The sequence below is a fragment of the Syngnathus acus genome, chromosome 10 (assembly GCF_901709675.1).
Source record: "Syngnathus acus chromosome 10, fSynAcu1.2, whole genome shotgun sequence".
Classification (NCBI taxonomy): domain Eukaryota; kingdom Metazoa; phylum Chordata; class Actinopteri; order Syngnathiformes; family Syngnathidae; genus Syngnathus; species Syngnathus acus.
The window spans coordinates 14,314,866-14,339,017 of record NC_051095.1 but is presented as its reverse complement, the minus strand read 5'-3'; the positions used below and the strand labels follow the sequence as shown (position 1 = coordinate 14,339,017).

The 24,152-nt window shown below is 40.1% G+C and overlaps 1 protein-coding gene across 7 annotated transcripts in view; it reads right to left on the bottom strand.

Annotated features, from left to right (window-relative positions):
* The window catches only part of diaph2 (diaphanous-related formin 2), a 323,623-nt gene that overhangs the window by 58,526 nt on the left and 240,945 nt on the right, over nt 1-24,152 (bottom strand). For all 7 annotated transcript variants that reach the window (XM_037261470.1, XM_037261473.1, XM_037261469.1 and 4 more), the window contains 2 exons: nt 16,665-16,829; nt 5,544-5,679 (listed from right to left, as the gene is read on the bottom strand). In XM_037261470.1, the coding sequence (XP_037117365.1) occupies nt 5,544-5,679; nt 16,665-16,829 (301 nt within the window). The remainder of the gene's footprint in view (nt 1-5,543; nt 5,680-16,664; nt 16,830-24,152) is intronic.

Sequence of the window (24,152 nt, the reverse complement as noted above, 5' to 3'; positions counted from 1 at the left end):
TTTTAGGTTTTTAGGTGTGCCTTATAGTCCGGAAAATACGGTACTATCACTGCTTTGGGTATTTCGTACAGTTTAGACCTTTAATATAGCAAATTAAACAAACACAATCTGTAGTCGTTAATAACTCACGGATTTGTGGCAGGGCTTGGTAACTACCTTACTTAATAGGTAATGTTATGGAAACCTATGAGAGATTATTAATTTATGCATTTTTATTATGTTAGCCCTCTTTATGTGAGCTAGAGCCTATTCTAGCTAACTTTGGGAGATAGGTGGGACACAGTCTGTATGTAGAATAAACAGTTAAAAACCCCTTTGGTTAATGAGTATCTTAATTAGAATGAGATGTAATCAATTGCTGCCAAACTAAGGCGGCACAGTAAAAGAAGCAAGCCGTGAACTCATGTCTCGACAAGTTATCCATGGAGTTATCGTCATTCGGCGCGTCTGTGTCACCATAGAGACAGCACGAATGTGGCGAGTGCGTACCTGCCTGTCAACGCTCGCCTCTGATCAGCTAGTGCGGCTGAGGCTGTGATACAGGTGCACGCACACGCCTTCCTGCCTACCTGCAGCTGTCAGTGAGGCACAAAGCCATCGATCTCAGACCCTCCACCTCCGTTACGGCTGACAGGAAGCCGTCAGCCACCAGCAGTAAGTCAGCCACATATGCATTTTGCTTTCGCATGCCACACGGGAAACATGTTTAAATGTAGAAAAACAAAAAGTGCTCCAGGACACTAACTATAAAAAGATATACAACTGTCACAATTTTGAAGCTAAAGAAAAGTGAATGTAGGGAAAACAGAAGGCAAATTGATAACACTCACAAATGATAGGCTGTGTCGAACATTACTTCATACCACTTTATGTTAGAAAAATGACTCCTCAGTGAATGTATCTCTTTATAATGGCTCTTTAAATCAGGCTATTTAAGGTCACGGTTTCAAATCCAACCCTCAAACATGCTTCTGGGCATGTTAGCAATAAAAATGAAAACATCATTAAGGAAAGAATCCATCCACAATGTTTCTACTGTATATGTGAGTGGTGTAACATCTTATACATAAGCACAATCTAAAAGGTCACACGCCCACAATGAAATCATTAAAAGTGTGACATTTTCATGTCAATTACTTATTAACACTTCAACTCAACAGCCCTGCTATGTAACAGTGTGCACAGTCAAGCTGATGCATATAGGCAACTACTAAGTAAAAAAAAAAAAAAAAAGAGCAGGGATGTACAACTTAAATGTAACCTGGAGAGAGCCATGGTGATATGTGAATCACTCAAAGTAGTTCTCCACAATATAAATAAGGGGTTGATCTACTGTGATCTCTTTGGGAAAGGCGGGGCATACAGTAATACTTTGAGCTGACTGGGCGATGTAGCAAATTGTGCATGCCTACTTTTGTTTTAACCAATCACAATGACGGAACGCCAAATCAACTACGTATAAAAAATTACAAACATCTTTACCAGCTAAAAATACTTTTTGCTGTTCTTTGAAAAAGGAAACAGTTGGCAATTCTGCAAGAACAGGAGGGTTTTGTGAACTCACAAATGCTGCAAAAATCCATCTTATCGGCAGGGTTAACTTAAATGATCTAGAAAGCTGCAATTTTTCATCAGCGCTACTGGGGGACCACATAAGACCACACACTTGCTTACCAGATGTATGACGAAAATGCCATTTTAAATATGGACCAAAATGGAAGTCCGCACGTGAATATTGAAAATCTGTGTATAATTGATGCCCAATTAAATGTATTGGGAGGTTAGGCCAAAAAATATCCCCAAATTAATTAAGAAAAACTGAAAAACCTCCAGTATCTGTCTCCTACAATAAACAAGGATTGCCTCCCCCAATAAAATCAAGAACAATACTTTTTTTTTTTTTTTATTTAATATGGTGATCACTGGCAGGTGGGGAAAAAGCATATTTTGGGAGAGATTTAAAAATGACACACGGTGTAATCAGGAAGGGAAATGTGATATTATGAAAAAAATAGACTTCCACAAAAAAGTTGTCCAGATCCAGATGCTCTTTGATGAAGTTGAGAAATTATCTCAATTTGAATGTTGTAATAGTCTATTTGGTGACACACAACCTCAAGATGTCATGTGATCATCGCTGAAAACACATAATTATCTTCCCAAATTTGATCACAAACATCTTGGCAGAGGCATGAAAATATCCCCACCAAACAATCCTGACTCGTGCCTGCAAGCTGTTGCTAACCATTTCTTTGGTTGAAATCATGTCCAAAACGCAATTACTGCTTCGGGGAAAAAGTCTGCATCTATGGAGTATTTTTCTTTTGGTGCTTATGATGCACTCTAAAATCAAGAGGGGTAGTGTCATGATTTACGAGTGATCCGTGTATTTGAACACTCGTGGTGTAACAACACATGTAGACAAACTATAGCAACAATCACAAGCATATATTCTTTATCCCATTAGAAAACAGCTGTTAATATTATGCATCTTACTGAGTCAGTCAGGTTTGTACTATACTGCCCCCTAATTGCCAAAATGAACACAACAGAAGGAGCACAATGTAGAATTGGAACAGATTATTGGCATGTCCATTCTTTTCAATAGGGAAATATGATTTGAAATACACATGTTTGAAATAGTGCATTCTTAGCCAATTAAATATTGGATACCTATATAGTATCGTATAAATGAAGATTTAACACCTTTTTACATTAACACTGATTGACACAAACTAAAAAGCTTCACAATATATAATATATAATATATCGTCCCACCCTATATAATACTCATCTAAAATTTTGTACAAATTAGATCATTCAACTTTCCATCATTGAGTTCCTTCAAATGATGTTTGTTTCAATTGTATTCGTATTTTTACCAATTAAAAGGGGACGTTTCTCTATAAAATGGTTCTCCAAACTTTTTCTTACCCCTTTTTGGTTGTTTGTTTATTCCTCTGCGCCTCATGCCAAGCTGTATTGAAGTCAAAAGTGTTTCTGGCTCTGCGGCGCTGTTCAAAGCTTAGTTGTTTCGACTGAGGTACAAAGTTGACACGCGGGTGCAGACACTTGCCACAGACGGGGGGCTCTGACCTCGCCAATGTTTGCCAAGCATGCAGCCTAAGGGACCTGCTGCTTCTCACAAGAGGCCTTAAGAAAAGATGGGCCACTGGCTTGACCCTGCTCAGGCTTTTGACACATGCTCCTTGTGACACTCTTTCATATGTTGCTGCACAAAATAAACCACAAAAAAAGGAGAACCTTTAAGGCCCCTTTTTAGCCCCCCCCCAAAAAAATAAAAATTATGTGACTGGATTTGTTCAGCAGATATTTAAATGCAAAGGATGTGATCAAGTAAATGTTGAACATCTGGTCAGTTCAAGAGAATGTGGAAATCCACTTAGCAAGAATTAAAACAAATGGGATGACTATGTAATGGCTTCATAGGCAATTTCCAACATTATAACTTGTAGTCATTTACAGGGGGAACACGTTTAGCAGCACTCTTGTCTCGTCTATCAGTTATTCTTGTTTAAAAAAATAAATAAAAAAAAGTACCAGCATGTATGTAGCAAACATGCCTATTTATAATCTCATTACTTCAGCTGGGAAATAAGCAAATGTCATATTTTATCAGTTCTCTGAAAAACATCCCTCTTTGCCCAACTGAAAGCTTCTGCTGAGGAAAAAAATGAAATAAGCCCTCATTAATTATGCAAATCATTAATCAGTTGCAAGTGAAGAGGATTTGCGTGCAATTTGTGAAATGACAAAATCTATCCCTTCTAAAAAAAAACTCTTGAAAAGTCATTAAACACAATTGGATGGTCTATTGAAAGGTTTTTAAGCAATACGTTTAATCACAGTAACCCAATGAAAACTGTATTAAATCTCATTATATAGTCGCCATATGTTTATGCCATCTGGCCATACAAATGGATTTAATTATATTGAATCCGTCCGTCAGTCCGTTCGTTCGTACGCCCGCCAGTCTGTATCCCAACCGTCCGTCCGTCCGTCCGTCCGTCCCTCCCTCCGTCCATCCATCCATCCATCCATCCATCCATCCATCCATCCATCCATCCATCCATCCATCCATCCATCCATTTATTCTAACCCTAAAATATATCTTCCATTTTTATTACATTTAGATTATTCATCATTTAGATATTTCTGTGCTATGAGGCTATTGATTACACTGACTGTCCAGATTCATACGTTCACCAAGATGCAATATCATGCTGTTTGATTAAAAATAAACACAATCGAGTAGAAACCAAACAAATGATCAGTTTCTGAAGTTAATGTTGTGGGAGGGGAAAATGCCTCACAGCTGTTAAACCTTCGAATTTTGCATTTCTAATGAACAATGATTGTCCTTTTACTAATTACCTTTCATATGCAGGTGCATTATGGACAAAAAAACAAGTATTCAATGTTCCACAAAGAATGACAGCCTGGCATTTCTAATTTAAAAGTGCTTATACTGCACCTCGAGTGCCAAGGTCACAATCATCAGGACACCACAACAAGGTAGCTTTTTTTCGGTATGGAGGACAATCCTCGCATCACTATCTCCTGCAGGCGACGCTGCCCATGTCATCCTTATGTTTTATTCATGTGAGTCATATTATGGCATTCACAAAGTCAGATCAAAATCTGCTCTGGGAGAAATATTTAATATTATAGCTGCTTCTCTACCCTTCTCCATCTGGTTAGGCCGAATGAGAAAAGAGCGCTCGACAGACTCTTTCACACACATCCGTGTTGGATTATTAAGAGTGAAGCTTTCAAAGAGGTCACTGCTCAGGAGAGGAAAAAAAGAGAAACAGTGCTGCATGCATCAATTATCTTGGAGGATTTGCGGCATACTGAGGACTGTCTTGTCACATATGGCTGTGAGGCCATTGGCTAGAAGCTGACATTTAGTAACAAGAATTGTGGAAATCCCCCCTAAAAAAGGACAAAATAGCAGAGTGACTGCTCACAGAGGGCCTTCGGGCTTGAAATTCTCTCTCAATGTCATTTGTAGAGCTCGACACAACCAACTCGCTCTCGCGCTCTTATTTTTCATGTCGGAGCAACTCATGCTGATCAATACACAGTTTACTGGCATTGCTTCGGGTGGGGTGCAGCGGTGGATACCGGGGGGGAGGGGGCATGAAGGAGTTATTGCAATAAGTCAGCGTAAATATAGCCCACTTTTGCAATCTTAGATCGTAATGCTTTCAGCATTACGTTGCATCCTGACTGGGTGACAACAGTGGCGTGATAGCGTAGCGTGACTCAATGAACCACATAATAAAACTAAAAACATCAGGAAGTAGTGTCTGATGCGCCCCATTGGCCAAGCTTTAAAGAATTTAAAAATTATTTCAGAAGTCCATCCATCAATTAGGAAATCATAGATGTAATCCCAATATGATTGAGGACATTATTTCCGAAGCAAGACACTACACACACTCCCATCCACACCCCCTTGGCTCTGGTCCCAAACTCCCTACGTGCTCCACCGGCATCTTTGTGGAGAAGTGACGCACCTTTGTTCATGTCAATCAGCTTCTTCTTCTTCTGCTGGCGCTCCTGCTTCTCGCGCTCAGCTTTTTCCTTCGCCAGCCTGGCTCTCTTGATCTTCTCCTCCATCTCCCTCTTCTTGTGGTTCTCCTTCACAGCTTCCTGATGAGGCAACGCACGCACAAACACACAGACACACACACATTATTTCCGATTTCTGCCACCGCTCTTTGAGTGTCGTTTTCAGAAGCGGCAACTTGCCATCAGCTAAAAAATTTGTATTCCAAGAAACGTTGAAGATAAGCTACCGAAATAAACAATAAATCATTTCAAGTGTATGAACACTTATGGGAAGAGCGCGGGGGGTGGGGGTGGGGTGGGGGTACAGGTGGGGGGTCTTCAAGGTTATAATCTGTGAGGCATATTTTCCAAGATGAAGAAGACCTTGTATATTGGTGGTAACTAATGAAAAATTGTTCTGAAGTCATATTATTGCCACCACATTGATTAATAAACATGCAAAGATTCAAGTGAGCCACACTTTTTTGTTTTTTTGTTTTGAAGATTGTGTCAAGTCAAATTCAGATTTCAACGGAATTTGCTATGACAATATGTTGGTGATAAGTCAGGAAATAATAGTATACAGTATATAAAAAAATTAAACACCATGTTCTATGTCAGATTTTTGTGATGTAACAAAGCTGACATGAACTGTTTCCAAACGTTTTTCCATCATTCACACTACCTTGTACAACACAATTGAATTTTATTTCTAATCTTTTCGAGAGGCAAAATGAACACAAATCACTGAAATATTGTGGTTGCATAAGTCTGCACACCCCAACAGGCATTTGGCTGTGTTCAGAAATAACAAATCACTTTAAAACTAATTAAATAGGAATCAGCTCACACCTGCCTCCATTTCAAGTGCATCTGTTTGACCACACATACATTTGAGATGCTTTTGTGGATTTTTGTTCTATTTCAAGCAGAAACCTGACTTCTACTTTGATCTGTTCATAATTCCCTCCACCTTGTATAAGGCCACAAGTCCAACTGAAGAAAAACAACCCCAAAGCAAGATACTACCAAAAGCACGCTTCACTGCAAGTATGATGGTGTTTTTTTCTGTTATGAGCAGTGTTTTGCTTGCACCAAACACACTTTTTATTGCTATATGTTAAACCTCGGATTCAGCTGAACATACCAAAACCTCACAAATACATGACAGAAAATGCTGTGATCTGATGAAACTCTTGCTTGAGACATTACTAATTTATGGCTATATGGTAAGAAAAATAAATACCAGTTAGTACAAAAAAATCCGCAATCCAGTGGCAATGGCAGGCAAGGCTCTAACACTTTTGTTTTATTTATATGAGGAAGTCAGAAAATAGAATAGATCTTTATTGTCATTGTCACACATGTACAACGAAATTGAATTTTTTTTCTTTTTTTTTTCTTTTTTTTTTTTTTAAATGGCTTTGACCTAATAAATTGACACCAAATCTATCAAGTAGGAGGGACCCTAATCATTGAATGCTTTGTCAAAGATGACGCCATCTTTTACAATTTTATGATGATGGAGAGCCAGACCATCATTAATCTTTTTGGTCTTTTAAAACATATTGCACGAGAAAATATTGCAGGAGATTGTGAGGCTGTGTGATAATAACTTTGTACAAAATGATGGCCACACCTGGCATAATGCAGTGCACCGTGCCACAATGTGTGAAAAGAAAAGAAAGTGGAGCAGCCGCTGCAGAGCGTCAAGCGGTCTTGGTGGAGTGAGAAGGAGATATCATCCCGCTGCTCCTTCGTGACCGGCCCAAATGTCAGGACGGAGTCAGAGGCAGCCAGCTAATCAACAGGAGCAATTCAGCCTTTACAAATGTGTCAGTTTGTTCTTGTGCCAACACTGAGCAAGATGCAACTGTGTGACCTTTGGAGGCAAACAAGATGTGTTTGCTTCTCATCACGGACCTGAGCTGGTGCATACCGAGACCGCACCCAGCGTAGCTACAGTTTGTGGATTTTATGTGAAAACTCAATGATTGGATGTGCCAGGACAAACTAATGAGTTTCAATACAAATATCTCAATAAATCTGCCTTCACAAAGATAACTACATATGCTCAAGTGGGATCGAATCTGTCAGAAATTCTTATGAATTTTTTTTAATAAATTTTTATAAACACTACTCTGATAGCACTATGTAGCTAGTTAGTTAGCAATGGCTGACGTGGTGAAAGTGTTAGTAAAGTTTTGTAAAATCATTCCCAATGAATCCCCATCCCTTTCTTGCATTTTAATTTGTTGTCTTTATTACAAAACTATCCCAGACCATTCTGAAAATCCTTGTACCGTAATTTTCGGACTATATGTCGCAGTTTTTTTCATAGTTTGGGTGGGGGGGCGACTTATACTCAGGAGCGACTTATATGTGTTATTTTTTTTCAAAAACCTTCAAAAAAAATAAAATAAATAAAAAATGAAACCGCGATAAACGAACCGCAATGTAGCAAGGGATTACTGTAATTTGAATTTCAAGTGACGACAGCAGCGCGAAACCATCTGCGTCACTCCAATTCATTAAATCCATCAATCGTCCTTTGTCAACAATGCGTGCGCGCCGCTGACGGCTCTTGCACTTAAAAATATTCCACAGGCCCATATAACGATATATAAATTATATATCAAATAACTATTATATAAGCAATAATGTTATCAAACCATCTGTGCACTCTAAATCATTAAATCCATCGATCAAATTCCTCGTCCTTTGTCAACATCGCCGCGCGTGCGCCCTGACGTCAGCCTCGTCGTTATTCCACAGATCTACTATATAACTATATTGTAGCGTTAACAAAGTTCAAGGAAAGACGTGGGTTTGGTAAACGGCTCTTTATTTAACAAAACAAACTTACAGGCGTGTGGCGGCGTGGACTTCCAGCCACGGAAGAGGAAGAGAGCTCCATACAATGGGACCGGGCGTGCGTAAAAGCCATGTCCGAGCCCCATCCACCGTCCCTGGACGAGTCGATCTTTGTCCTTTATGTAAACAACCGCCGCACTGCTGACACGACGCCGCGCTGCTGACGCGCGACCGCGACGTCGCGTCGCGCTGCTGACGTCGCGCGTCACTCGACGGAGCTCTCTTTCACTTTCGTGGATTGAAGTCGGGCGCCGGCGCTCGGCCGGGTGGCTGTCCAGGGACGGTGGATGGGGCTCGGACAATGCTTTTACGCACGCCCGGTCCTCCTCTACCGAGCTGTCTTTCAGCTCCGTGGATGGAAGTCGAGGGCCGGCGCTCAGCCGGGTGGCTGTCCGAGGACGGTGGATGGGGCTCGGTCATGGCTTTTACGCACGCCCGGTCCCATTGTATGGAGCTCTCTTCCTCTTCCGTGGCTGGAAGTCCACGCCGCCACACGCCTGTAAGTTTGTTTTGTTAAATAAAGAGCCGTTTACCAAACCCACGTCTTTCCTTGAACTTTGTTAACGCTACAATATAGTTATATAGTAGATCTGTGGAATAACGACGAGGCTGACGTCAGGGCGCACGCGCGGCGATGTTGACAAAGGACGAGGAATTTGATCGATGGATTTAATGATTTAGAGTGCACAGATGGTTTGATAACATTATTGCTTATATAATAGTTATTTGATATATAATTTATATATCGTTATATGGGCCAGTGGAATATTTTTAAGTGCAAGAGCCGTCAGCGGCGCGCACGCATTGTTGACAAAGGACGATTGATGGATTTAATGAATTGGAGTGACGCAGATGGTTTTATTAACGTGTTATTTATGTAATAGTTTTTTGAATAACTCTGAATTTTACGTCAGGGCCGTTCTCAGCTCTTAGTTTGTGTTTATGTCACGTTAGCATAGCTATCGTTTAGCCTGTTGTTGCTCGTTCATGACTGTTCTTGGTGTTGGATTTTGTCGAATAAATTGCCCCCCAAAATGCGACTTATACTCCGGAGCGACTTATATATGTTTTTTTTCACTTTTTTGGGCATTTTATGGCTGGTGCGACTTATACTCCGGTGCGACTTATAGTCTGAAAATTACGGTACTGATATTACATGTGATGACACTGGTCTGCATCTGACGCCTTGCATGGTCCTGATGTATGTGTGTGTGTTTGCATCTAAAACCCGAGGATTACGGGGATTGTGGTGAAAAGGCGTGGAATGAGAACCACTCATGCTAGTCAATAGAAGAGCTTTGACATCATGTTGAAGGACACGCGGCCCTGATGTCAGTATCTCCTTGTTGGTGACAAGGGCAATGACAAACACAATGCACACATGTACACGCACACACAAACACAAACACACACACGCACAAACGCACGCACGCACGCACGCACACACACAATCAACTGAGTGTGGTTTAGGTTGACAACTGTGATATACAGTCTCTAAGTAAATAAACATGCATTTTATTGCCACATGTATCAGGAATGAAAAAACTGTTCACCTTATTTTCAGCATTAATGGCTGTGGGTGGTTATTTATTCAACTGCAGGTGGTTCAGGTTGTTGATTGTAAAAAATGCTGCATGGACACAAAACATTGCTGAGTGACTATCTCTACAGTAACTCTAATTGCCCTTAAAGATGACTCCATAAGATCATCTCAACTTGGGTTCAATATGCCGAAAGAACATCTGTGAGGCAATCTACATGCATTAGTAAGTGTTGCTGTTTTGGTTAACAACAGAGTTCACATGGTCTCAGCAATTAACTTTTTAATAATGAGTGGAGTGAAGTGTCTATGAAATTTAGTAACTGCAGTTATTATCCAGTTTTTTTTCCAAATGGGAAAAAGATGGTGTATATTTGAGGAAGTCATTTATGGAAGACACATCGGGTGGGCACAGCATCTATTAGATTGACACCAGTGTTTAAGGAAATATGGTAGTCATGACGCAATCAGTCTATTTGGTGAATAGCATACTGGGCGATGTGTATAAGAAGCTCGGAACCAGCTAGTTTATGTGCAATCATGGTAAGCAGTGCCAGTTAAAGCGCCCCCCCCTGCCCCCCTCGATTATCTGCTCATCTATAAAGCACTGTGTTGCGTGTGCATCACCACATTGTACAAATTATTACAATTATACAATTTATAAATCATGTAGATTACAGAGTAAAAATGAATAAATACTGCCGGCAAAAGTAATCTAAAGCAAACAACCAATTGTGACTGTATACACGATTATGCAACATAGCGACATTACTCTCATCAAATGGAACCCGCAATTACCATAGCGAGACTTACTGTTCAGACTGGTATTTTTTTTTCTATGTTGGTCCCTTTGATGGTTCTTACTTTATGTTAAGGGGACCATATGCAATTAGACGAGTGGCTATATTTGACATCCTATTGAAATGTAGTAATGTCACACATTCAACTTTCAGTGCATTGATTTAAAAATCAAGAACATGTATAAGCTTGTGTTTTGTCTCTTGAGGCATATGTTGAGATGATGAAAGTAAAAAAAAAAAATGTTGGCATAATGATGGCAGGTGAATGTGCAAAATAACTCAGTCATTGGTCCCTGGGTGGAGATGATCAAGATAGTTGCAGTCATCTGAAGCGACATGATATTCTACGCAATTAATTAGACAATTAACAATAAACTGGGTTCGTTAAATCACGAGTCACATTTATATGGCGCCTGGATAAGTCTGGCTTGACTTCATTCCCTGGCAGGAGTCAGTCCAGAACAGTACATGTTTACCAGGCCGGTTATGAATCTAAGTGATTATAAATTTTATCAATATGGATAAAGTAATGCTACTGAAAGGTTCTGCACTTCAAGGTGATTTTTTTGACTGAGTGCAACTGTGACTGTGTTTTTGTGCATCTTTGACAGATCTATTTTAAGGCTTAGAGGATCCTAAAATCTTACACACGTGTTTACACTCAGGTAGTCAGCTTGCTGCTGCTAACTACAAATCTATTATATGAATCTCTATTCAAATTGTCTGACATATGCACATCTGCTCTTGTCTTGTTTTGGCAGATTCTTGACTTAAAGTGTCGTTTTCAACTCTGAAAAAGGACTCAAAGCTAATGACTGACGCTCTCATGCTGTAAGTTTGGGTTCGTGGTATTGTACCTAAGACTTCTTTCGCAAAAGATTTATGCACACTGTTGACCCACTTTGTGCAGGCATAAAACCACAAAACATCATGCCACTTATTTAATTGTGCATTATTAGTGCCTAATTACTGCAATTTCCAGACTATAGTGCACAACTGTATATAAGCTCCAAAATTAATAAAGAAAACAAAATGTCAACCAGTCAATAATGTTTTGGTTTTTATGTTGTAACATGGAATATTTACACAGCAAGATAAGGTAAAGTACCCAACTAATAGATAAGAAGTTTTACACTTTGCTTATTGACAGTTTAAATTTAACTGTGACCTGAAAACCGAGGTACCTACCAAATCCTATTTTTTGGTGGATCCTTAGACCCCAATGTACAGACAGATGCAGAGAGGTGTTTGAGTCACAGTGTTGTAGACTTCAGTCACCTATTCTGTTGTACGAGAACATTTGGATTACGACTATCTGAAATCCTCAAATAAGTCTACAAGTGTAGTTCTATGGCTTGTTTCTGTAATTCTGCTGACAGACGGGACCTCAATTGCACCTCTGCTGATGCAAAAGTACAACTAAAGCATTTTTGGGTGGGGGTGTCACAAGGTTAAATACGGCTACCCCAAAACACAATAGATTAAAAAAAAAAAATCTGGTATGTCGGGTTTGCATAATCCTGCTAAAAACACACTCACCTGCGGTTGCAAAAACAAATAAAGCACAACTTGATGGAGGTAAGTATGAGGGATTGAAGAAGAGGTCAGACGTGTAGTTAAAGTATAAAGGCAAAAAATTTGTCCCTTGCGATAACCTCCCAAAGCTGCCAAAGTGATTTGTGGCCACAAATTTCCCAGAGGCCGTGTTTATGACAAGCTCCGTACCCCCGGGTCCCCTCTGGTGGAAAGAAGTGGAATGAGGTGCAGGGGGGTTGCAATCCCAATTGATCACACAGTTTGCAAATGTAGACTCAGAAGTAAGTAAAAGTAGCACCTAAATGCCGCTTAGACTTGTCAACAACACATGTACTTGTGGCCTTTTTGACAGCCAGACGAAGAGTTGCTTCTTTTTCAACCTGAGCGCTGTGGTTGGCCAAACTACCAACAGGAGCCTTTGTTCAAGTCAATTCCTTCAATACCATATTTTCCACATTGTTAGGCGCACTTAAAAACTTAAAACTTACACAAAGAACCACAGTGCGCCTTATATATGGATAAATTGATGAATTTGTTGATCCATACTGGTTGTACACAGCGCTCTGCCATAATGTTTCAGTACCTTTTAGTACGACTAGTAAATTACAAGGTCGCATCACTTCCCAGCATTACGACAACCGTGGTCAGGGGGCGTCACTGAATGTGTGTGTGCGCGCGCGTGCGTGCGTGCGTGCGTGTGTGAAGGAATTGGACAGCTTTGAATTGTGCGGCTCAGCACAGAATGGGGCATGAAGTGGATACATGAAACAGAAATCATCATTCTAATCTGCTACGAGATGCTGTAACGTGCTACTTTGCAAAACCCACTCTGGTTCTTTTGGACTTATTAGAAAGTCACTCAATTAACAAGAAAGACTGTTTGCTCATCCCAGCCCATCTGCTGTGCTTTGATAACTCATTAATGGAAGAAATCCTCATCCCCCAATGCTCCTGGTCAGGATTACAGATTCAGACCCCGCTACTGCATTTCGTTTGCCTCCTGAATATGGCCGCATTAAATGAACAAATTCAGACGTGTGTGTGTTTGTGTGTGTGTGTGTGTGTGTGCGTAACTGTGTGTGCGCGCTGAAATCAAATATTTCCTTGGCTGCCCAGCGAGGGATGTAAGGAGCATGAAACAGAAAGAAAATGAATTTAATGGATTATATTACCGGGCACATTCGCTTTTGTGACTGCAGTGCCAACGCTGCAATGACTCATGTCCATCATGAGCAAGTTTGGGCGACTGTCCGAATTGAATTGGCTGAGGTTTGTGCTAGCAGTTCAAATTTAGCATTAATTTTATTTTCACCATTGCTGGAGATGAATTTATTTAAATTCAGTATGTATCTTGGTAAATTGAGTGACTTTGTCATAAGTGTGTCAATCAGGACTTAATTGGCTTGATGATGGTAAGAGATGATTTTGATATCAGCTATCTTCCAAAACAGAAAATATTTTATTCACCAAGACGTATTTAAGCTGAGTTCGGTATTCTGGAGCTTTCAGTTGCTTCCATAGCAATGCCTTGGTAAAATTTAGCAAACGGCGACTGCTCTCAGGCAGTAACCATTACGTATGTGCAACCCCCTCATATTGTCTACACTAAATGACTGCAGCATGTGGCGTGCCATAAATAAGTGCTATCTATCTATCTATCTATCTATCTATCTATCTATCTATCTATCTATCTATCTATCTATCTATCTATCTATCTATCTATCTATCTATCTATCTATCTATCTATCTATCTATCTATCTATCTATCTATCTATCTATCTATCTATCTATCTATATAATGGAGAAGCTGATTATTATTATCACTGTTATTATTCCCCATTACCTTATGAGCAACGCTCTTCCCCTATTTCCAGACAATTTAGTCACACCACTGTAACCCCGTGGCCCGCTCACGTCTCCTTCCGCCTTCTTCATAGCAGGGAAGTTTAAATCAGTAATAAAATATTCATCTGCAGCTATTTGCTTGAGAGAATAATTTATTTTCTTGGGTGGATGCCTCTTTTAGAGATGTGCAACATGGGAAACCTTCAGGGAGCAGAGTGTTGTGTGCAGTTACACTTTGATGGTGGGGAGGGGCATTCGAGAGGGGGTGAAAAGTTGGTCTCAGATGGGGATCAGAGTGAAGCGAGGAGACGGATTCAGACACGACGACCTTGGCGTTCCTAATGGGGAGTGAAGACTGCATGGAATAATGACTTGCTTCCTTTCTGACAATTCTGGGAGGCTGCCAATTCCATTGAAATCAAACATATGTTTAATCTCCTCATCAACCGAGGGAATAATTATTGCTTTTTTGCTGTTGTTCTGCAATAATAATAATAATAACTTACTTAACTGAAAAACAAGCCAAGTAAAATATTTATTTTGCCGCTTCACTGCTTAATATTTATTTGAGTCCCCTTGCCTCGTGTAAATAAAAGCATCAATACAGTATTTGTTTTTGTGTGACAACATTATTCTTAAATGTGGCATCTTCAAATAACATAAAACATGCAATCAAAAGCTTCCATTCATCTCAGAGACTCTTTATGTGCTTAAGTAATACATAATACGTAAATATAATATTAGTTTTCAATGCTACGCGGATGACACCCAATTATATATGCCGTTATCGATGACAGATCCGCGGGATTGTTGTAATCTTGAGGCATGCCTTGCGGAGATCAAGCAATGGATGTCTCTCAACTTCCTTCGTCTTAACCCAGATAAAACTGAGATGTTGATAATTGGTCCAACTCGTTTTCAACACTTGTTCAAGGAAACCGCTATAACTATAGATAACCGTACTATCACTCAGAGCGTTACTGTAACTAATCTCGGGGTAATGTTTGACCAAACTCTCTCCTTTCAAAAGCACATTAAGAATATAACCAGAATTGCGTTCTTTCACCTTCGTAATATTGCAAAGATTCGTCCGATCCTCTCGACCGGTGATGCGGAAACTATTATACATGCGTTCGTCACGTCGCGCCTGGACTACTGTAATGTACTATTCTCTGGTCTTCCTAAGTCCCGCATCAAAAGTCTACAGTTAGTACAAAATGCTGCTGCAAGGCTGCTTTCACGGACAAGAAAATTTGATCACATTACCCCAATATTAGCCAACTTACATTGGCTCCCGGTCCATTTAAGATGTGACTTCAAGGTTCTTCTATTAACCTATAAATCACTGCATGGCTTAGCGCCTTCGTATCTCGTCGACCTAGTTGTTCCTTATGTTCCGTCTCGTAACCTTCGTTCGCAAAACGCTACCCTTTTAGCGACACCGAGGGCCAAGAAAGTGTCTGCAGGGTCTAGAGCATTTTCTATCCGGGCTCCAGAGCTTTGGAATGCCCTCCCAATGGATATTAGGACTGCTACCTCAGTAGAAACATTTAAGACACGTTTAAAGACACATTTCTATGACATGGCCTTTAACTAACTTGTAGTGGCCGATTCGGCCGGAGTTTGTTTTGTTCTCTCCCCCGGCCGGGGAGGTGGTTAGGTGGCACCCAAGCTGACAGCGGCTATCTGGATTCTCGTGGGCCAATTCAGGTTGGGGGAACTGCAGCTCAACCTCCACTGCCAGGATAGTAGAGGGCTACTCCGGCAGCCCTTCGCTCTGACTTGGACATCCACTTTTTTGATTTTCATATTATGTATTATTTGTGCCCTCTCTGCATCCATTACAACCTGGTGATCCTGAAAGGGGGATCCTTCCATCTGTGGTCCCTTCTCAAGGTTTCTCATTTTCCCCGGGCAGGGTTTTTTTGAGTTTTTCCTTGCCCTTTTGGGAGCTTAAGACCAGGGGATGCTTTGAGAATAATTGTCAATTTTTGTCTATGTGAAGCCCTTTGAGACTGCTTGTGATTTAGGGCTATACAAATAAACTTGACTTGACTTGACTTGACTTGACAAGTAGTCCTTCTGTTTTTAGCAACATAGTGTTTAATGTGTGCACACATTACCACCATTTTGTTTCATGTTTCACTAACATAACTTCTTTGAATTTATGGCAACATTTGGTTTTAAAGTTTTGTAGTGTCGGTTGGAATGTGTGAGTTTGTACATGTATTCATGTGGCCAGAAAATAGTAAATAAGAAATTTTGCACAACCTCCAAATAAAATGTCAAAGAAGCCATTTAGTTCATACACATGCAGCTTATAGTAACTTTTTTGATTGAATAATACCGTCTTTCAAATAATGTTTTCAAATAAACACCTGTTTTCATTAAACTGCAGTATATATATATATACTATATATAAACACATGCAATATACTAAGAAAAAATACAGTGTCATACAAAACAAACTTTCTGATAGATTGTTTACTCACCAAAAAGAGGATGCGGAAGTTGGACAGCTCCCCGAAGAAGTCCTCCACACTGATGACTTGCGGGTCGAAGGTGAAGTAGCTACCTATGTTCTCGTAAAGCTTTTGCATGTTCTTGTGCATAATTGACAACTTCTCGTACTGCTCCCGTGAAAGCTTGCAGAAGCCGTGAGGGGGACACAATTAAGGAAAAAAGGGAACCATGTTGACTTAATGTTTCAACACATTGGATCTGGTCAACAATTTTAGGAATAAAATGTACCCTAGTTGAAATGTTTACCTATAAAGTAAAAATAAGTCAATCACAAACACAAGTAAAAAAAACAACTGCAATATCAATGGATATCCTGAAATTACAATACATTCATAAAATGCTTTGTATCACAGCACAACATGACAGCTAACCAGTCTGCGAATAGCTATGTAGCATAAGTTAAAGTTGCAGTTGAGACTCAAAACTAAGAGAAGCAACACTTCTCAGAAATTTGAATAGTTGCAATCATTTCTGACTGATCGAGACATTGAAACGTGCCAATGCAGGACAAAATCAATGGGACATTGCTGGAGCCACAAAGGGGGAAATTGGATGTGATGATTCTCCCTAATATTAAGTGGACAGATTGGCATGTTTTCCACAAAAATACTTCTTGTATACCAAATTGTCAGGTATTCGAGCATTAGGGTACTACACGATATCACTGTATGTGATAGCTACCATCAATGGGAGGTGGTACGTGCTTCAAGGTCAACAGGGACTGGTGCATATAAATCAAAAGAGTCAGTCACAGACACTCAAACATGTCATAACAATAAACCCCTCTATCACATCTAGAGTCAATGGCATGGCGAGCTAAGAGCCGCAGCGTTGCACCAATGGAAAAAAGTGTTTTGTAGTCAGCGGCTCGACACACACGGCTGCGGCAGGAGCTGATTGGAGTCATTGTTCTATTGTTTCTCCCAACAACAGCAGGGTCAGGTTGTTTTGAACCTGGCCTCTCACGCCGTACTGTGTAATTTACTGAACAGGCTCACCACTTTTCTCCTGGTGAATGGCTATTGACAGCCAACATCAGTTAAGCATTATCGCAGCAGCCACCTGACCTCGGCGCGACTAGCGCTTGGACCCTCGGAAGACTCAAAAGGAACGGCCACAAACCATACAGGAAAGGCTCAAAGATCATCACAATGATCAGCTACGACTGTAGATTTGATGCAAGTATCAAAACAAATGTATTATCATTCACTGTATGCACACAAAAACTGTTTATTTCCTACATTTGTAGCCATGTCTATCTACAGCAGGGGTGGCCAACCAGTCAGAGACTAAGAGCCACATTTTTTTACTGTGTACCGCAAAGAGCAAATAGTTATGTATAATGGTTAGATGGGGGAGCACACGAGCAACTGTGTTGCAAATATTTCTATGATAAAACATTTTAGGTCTCACTGGAATTTGAACCCAGGTTGCTGGGGCGAGAGTCCAGAGTACTAACCACTACAATATGGAACCCTCGCTCATATTGCATGGAATATATATGGTTTTATGGAGCAGCTCACAAGCAAATAGTCCCCAACCTTTTTTGCACCACGGACCGGTTACGTGTCAGAAATATTTTCGCGGACCGGCCTTTATATGAATAAATAATACCTTTATATAAATAAATAATACATTTATAATAAATATATAAATACGATGAAATAAAATAATCCGACTATTTATTTCTTTTAGTATGGGTTTTTGGAGTTTTTCCTTGCCCTCTTGGGAGCTTAAGATCAGGGTTGATTTTTCATATTATGTATTTTCTGTGCTCTCTCTGCGTCCATTGCAGCCTGGTGATCCTGACAGCAGGACATGTATCACCTTTTCTCATTTTGTGTCCCCAAAGACATTGTCGGGTGTGTTCAAATGAGAGCCAACACTAACAGCAACATACACATAAACTGAGTATGTGCCGATGCCACAACATGGAATCTCAAGATTCTCCGATTTGCATGCAAGATTAGCAAGTGGCTGACCAGGCCTTGCGCTAACTGACCTGTGGTTTGGCGATCCTGTTTACAATGCGCTCGGTATTTAATGTTGGACAATTTCCCACGGCACAGCTGAACATCTCTCACGGCACACCAGTGTGCTGCGGCACACTGGTTGGGAAACACTGCCATACTGTATCTTAGCTTTGTTTGCATGTAAAAAAGGGAGTGCAAGTTGGCTGGATTACATCATGTGAATCACCCTAGCACAGGATGGTGCATTCCAGGTGAGTGAAAAGCCCTCCTGCTTCTCCGGACATGATTTACCATCCCTGCTTCTATCAGGAACTTTTATTTCTTTCAATGTGCACCTCGCTTAATCTTCACTTGAAAACTCTCAAGAAGAAGAAAACAGACAGCGAAGGGCATTACTACCAAGCTCCTTTTTAAAAAAAAGGGAGAAGAAAAGATGGTCGTAAAATGTACACAATGTACCCTCTCAGATATCTTCTGGATTTCCTCATGCACTCCAACGTACAAGTACTAAAACACACAATGAGGGAGTCGTGGGATATCCCAACACAAAAAAATTTCATGTCTCTCAACAATGAAGTAGGAGGCACTCTTTTGGCCCATCTAATGTAGTATTAAACATTAAACATGCAGACACAGTACAATTTACAACATCACCAAAAATAACAAAAACAGTAATACAAAAATTGCCAAAACTAAGCACATTTTAATACAGTATCTAAGTACCGTTTTTTTCATGTATAATGCGCCCCCATGTATAATACGCACCCTAAAAATGGCATGTCGATGCTGGAAAAAAGCCTGTACCCATGTATAATACGCACCCAAATTTTGACTCCTACTTAAGTCCGTAGACGTAAAATTATTTCAGAAAAAAGATCATCTTTGGGAACAACCGGATGTTATTCTGCCGGTCAGTGTCACTGCGCATGCGCTAGCAAACTCGATAGCGGAGAAATGTTTCGGATTTGTGTAGGCTACATTGTGACAGCAAACGAGCAGGTGATCGAGCAAGCGTCTGATACGAGAGCATTGTGTTCGTATGGAGCGTGTTTGAAGTGAACAGCAGAGAGGAAAGGAACAAGGCAAAGTGTTGTGAAATAAAATATTACCTGTAATACGCATTTAGGTTTAGAACTGAACTCTCGCTCTTTATATAGCTGACGTGTCTTGCGCATCCGTTCTGCGCATCTGTAATGGCGGCCTCCGTATGATATCCGGTTTGCAATGGAGATTAAAAAACAAACAATATTTGACAATAACACACCATCAAGGATTGCACCATCGCATCAAACGATGTGTCGTCAATTATGAATTTTACTGACTAAGTGTGTTGGGCAGGATGGCTGAATGCGATGCGTGATTGACGTGTCTTGCGCATCCGTTCTGCGCATACTGTCATGGCGGCCTCCGTATGATATCCCGTCTGCGATGGAGATTAAAAAACAAACAATATTTGACAATAACACACCATCAAGGATTGCATCATCGTATCAAACGATGTGTCGTCAATTATGAATTTTACTGACTAAGTGTGTTGGGCAGGATGGCTGAATGCGATGCGCGATTGACAACAAACAAGAAGAAAGGTGATTTCAAGTTTTATTTCGAGGGAGATTTTCTTAAAAAATTGTTGTACCCATGTATAATACGCACCCAAGATTTTAGGACAATAAATTAGTTAAATTTTGCGCATTATACATGGAAAAAAACGGTATATTCTTTTTAGATATATTTTTGAGTGCCATTGACTTCGACTATGCGTTCAAGTCACAAACAGAGTAACATTCTTGAAGCATGGGTTCGTTTTTGCTGTTTGTGGCCTCTGGCTCTTTATGTTTCTTCTTCTCGGAATGTTGACTACACATTTTATCCTCACGCCATAGACACACACATGCTTGCGAACGTTCACATTGGTATTCGTCCCGTGGGGCTCCTGCAGGACCGAAGTTGCCTAGGCTTCTTGTATTTCCACACCAAAGATATGTCTTAGTGATGAGGCCTGACACACACAAGACACACAAATGCACACACACACGAGTAGCCAATGACTAAGCCTTCGTTTCTTATGTAACTGCATAAATGTACTATGGACATTAAATCTGTATGAGTCATATCATGTATATCCCTGATCTGCTATCCAACAAGCCTCACCAATAATAATAATAATAATAATAATAATAATAATAATAAATTATATTTATATTGCACTTTACATTGCAAAGAATCTCAAACTTTTGTACTGTACATAGCCACCCGGGACAGCTGCAAGACGGCCATCGATGCCAATCACGGCCTGATGTCTCAAGTCCTTAAGGACAAACTCTTCAATCAAATCAACACATCTAATTAAGTTTGTACTGAAGGTAAATACAATCGATTAAAAAAGTAAATTTTCCATAATGTGTACCCCTTTAAATGTGAAAATGTTGCATACTAATGTGTACTACAGTGTATCTATTCTTTATTGTTCTTAGTCAATTCATTGGCAGGCCATTGCTTGATGTATAAACAGAGATTCAGCAACATGTCCAAATTGATGTGCTTAATCTCTTAACTGAAATGTTGACGTGCCACAAAGGTTACTCTCAACATCAGTAAGCAGTGATTAAGGCCATTCACGTCTCCAAAAATACATCCAAGTCTGATTTACTTTTTCAGTTTTGCAATCTTTGAGGAACCAAACCACCAATCAGGATGTGTTACCAACATGCATTAGGGAGTGTTCAAAAGTGCTGTGTAAAAACACAAACCGTGGAGCCAAAAGTCTCCTAAATAAATCTCCTTCAACCCAGTTCCATTAATGTTTATTTAATGCTTTTCCTGTGTGCTGGCTGGGCCCTCCATCCATCGTCGTGCACTAAGCCTGCTTAGAGCATGGCTGCTCTCTTTAACCTTACGCCGACTGCCAAACAGCGACTGCGGGCCAAATTACACCGAGGGTGCCCATTGACGGAGCACAGCCGAGCCACACAGGTGCACATGAAATGGATGAATGAATGCAGAGAGATGTGCGAAAGGGTGAGAAATTCCAGGTGACTCAAGCAGCGATGGCGATTCAAGATAAGGAAGACAAAGGGAACCGTTTCATTAATGCCTCACATTGATGCAGATGTGTTTTGCCATGTGCTCGTGTATGTGGTCATATAAGGAGAGCGAGGTCTGTAGGGCAGGCAGGAAAGAGGCTGACAGCGTCCAGCATCGGGAGCACAGCGTCGACACTGGAACTGTCACGGGGAATTAGGCAAACGGCCACATCCCGGAATTTAGGATGTGACCTGGTGCCAAAGTGAACGAAAAGAGGATGGTGGTGTCCCCAATGCCACATGCACTAGATTTCATGTTTTAAGGCTACATAACCTAGTTTTTGTATGCAAGTAACTACGTGTGAGTGTGACAGTGAATATCCACACACATATTTTTTTATATCCCAGTGCATAATTTTTGTGTAGGTTTTTGTATGTAATGCTATGCACGCTGTACTCACATGACTATTTGTGGGGTACTGCTGTGTGTGCTTGGTTAAGTCTTATTTAATCCATATTTATAATACGTAAAGTAGAGTAAATTTTAGCTGTTTATCGCTATAAATATGTCATAATATAAACAGACACAACCTTATTAAATGGAGTCTTGTTACAACAAATGACCTAAAATCATTTCCGAGTAATAATATATGTAACTCGTAGGAAGTCATATTAAAACTCTCATAGGAACCCACTGCCTGTCTGATTTTGTATCTGGTCTTATGTACTGTAACAAGATGTTTTTGGGTAACTCAATGTGCTTCACATAATTAAAAAAAACTATGTATTTACAACACTGAATTGCATTTGAATAAAAAAAAAACATTCGTTAGAATGTCACTATTTACAATGACTAATTTTGATCTTAAAGGCCTGGAAAGATGTTCTATATTTTTTTAATTCTTTGTATCCTAGTCTAAATACTGTATCACCATTAGAGTTTACTTTACGTTGCTGATACAATAATTCAAATCAGGCTCATAGACCGGAGATAATCTGTTTAAAGCTTGAATGCATCAGTGAGACAATACAATGTGAATTGCTGGAGTTTGTCCAAAGTCATCACAACAACTTGGACGACAATCAACCAGCAAGAAGCTCCAGTTCGACCACCCATCTGTACACGATACACACAGTGTTGGATTACAGAGAGTGCCAGCAGGGTGATGGTGATTAGTTGAAGCCACCCTCTTCATGAGTTGTAATTAATGAAGACAATCAGTGTGCTTCATGCTTCGGTCCCTCAAATGCTCAATCATACTGTTTCCTCTCCGTAATTATATTTCTACCCTATGCAAAATTTGATTGACACTTTTTGAATGGATATTTTCTTGACGGAAAAAGGCACAAGTCAATTATTGTTATATCTAATAGTCAACATTTCTCCATTCCAGAGCTCCATTCCACACGTGACAACCACACAAAGTAAAACTTTCTAAAATTCAAAATCTATCACTAACATTTACCACAATCTGTAGAGTGTTCTAATCAAGAAGTGTACATTTACAGTGAACGCATCGATGAATAAATGAAAGAATGACAATGAGAACGTGTCTTAATTTGATTTGCGTCAAAGTAAAAAAAAAAAAAGAAAATAGTTAAAGCTAAGACTCAACATTTGTGGAGGGCAAGAATACGCTTGGGCTTAACTGTCATTTCACATATTGATGCAGTCACGCTGATAGACAAGTACATCTCAAACACATTCATACTCAATTGACTTATCGAGGCACTTTTTTCCAAAGACGTCCAAAAAAAGCCAATAAAGGGCTATACTTTTACTATTATCGTTTCTTTCTTTCTCCAACCACAATACATGGAGCCAATTTCACCGCATGCTTGCCAATGTATTCCGCTGCCTGAAATATTTATTCCTATTGAGAGGAGGGTCGCTTTTGCTTTAACATTCAAAACTCCTCACTACACCACCCAGCCGCCGTTGGAACAATTCAATAATGACTACATGTGATAAGAAAAGAGAGAGCATATCAATTAGATATGAGGGGATTAGAACCTCTGGACTGACCTGTTGAGTCGTGAATTTAGTATGGAGAAAATGTGAGTGTTCACTATACACTTGACACACACCCACACACATTCACTATAAAATGATAAGATTTCATGCTTGTTTTAGTTCATCTCACGCATTGGCGCCCCTGGCCCGTGCCTTCCCGCGTCATTTCCACAAACCAGCACATACATGACGGTGCCAATACAACACTTAGACTTGTAAAATCTTAAAAAGGTCAAGTCTCTCGCTGCCGCTGATTTAATCAGTAAACATCAATCCCCACCATACACGTCAGGCGTGAACCCTTCAAAGTGACAAGCACTCGCGTGCCATGCGTGTCATTTAATATGTATGCCGGCTAATCTCGTAAATAACATCACACCACTTAAAGGGTAGAGGGATGTACGTGCTATTCACAAAAGACACAATGTTATTGATTGGTCCTATCAC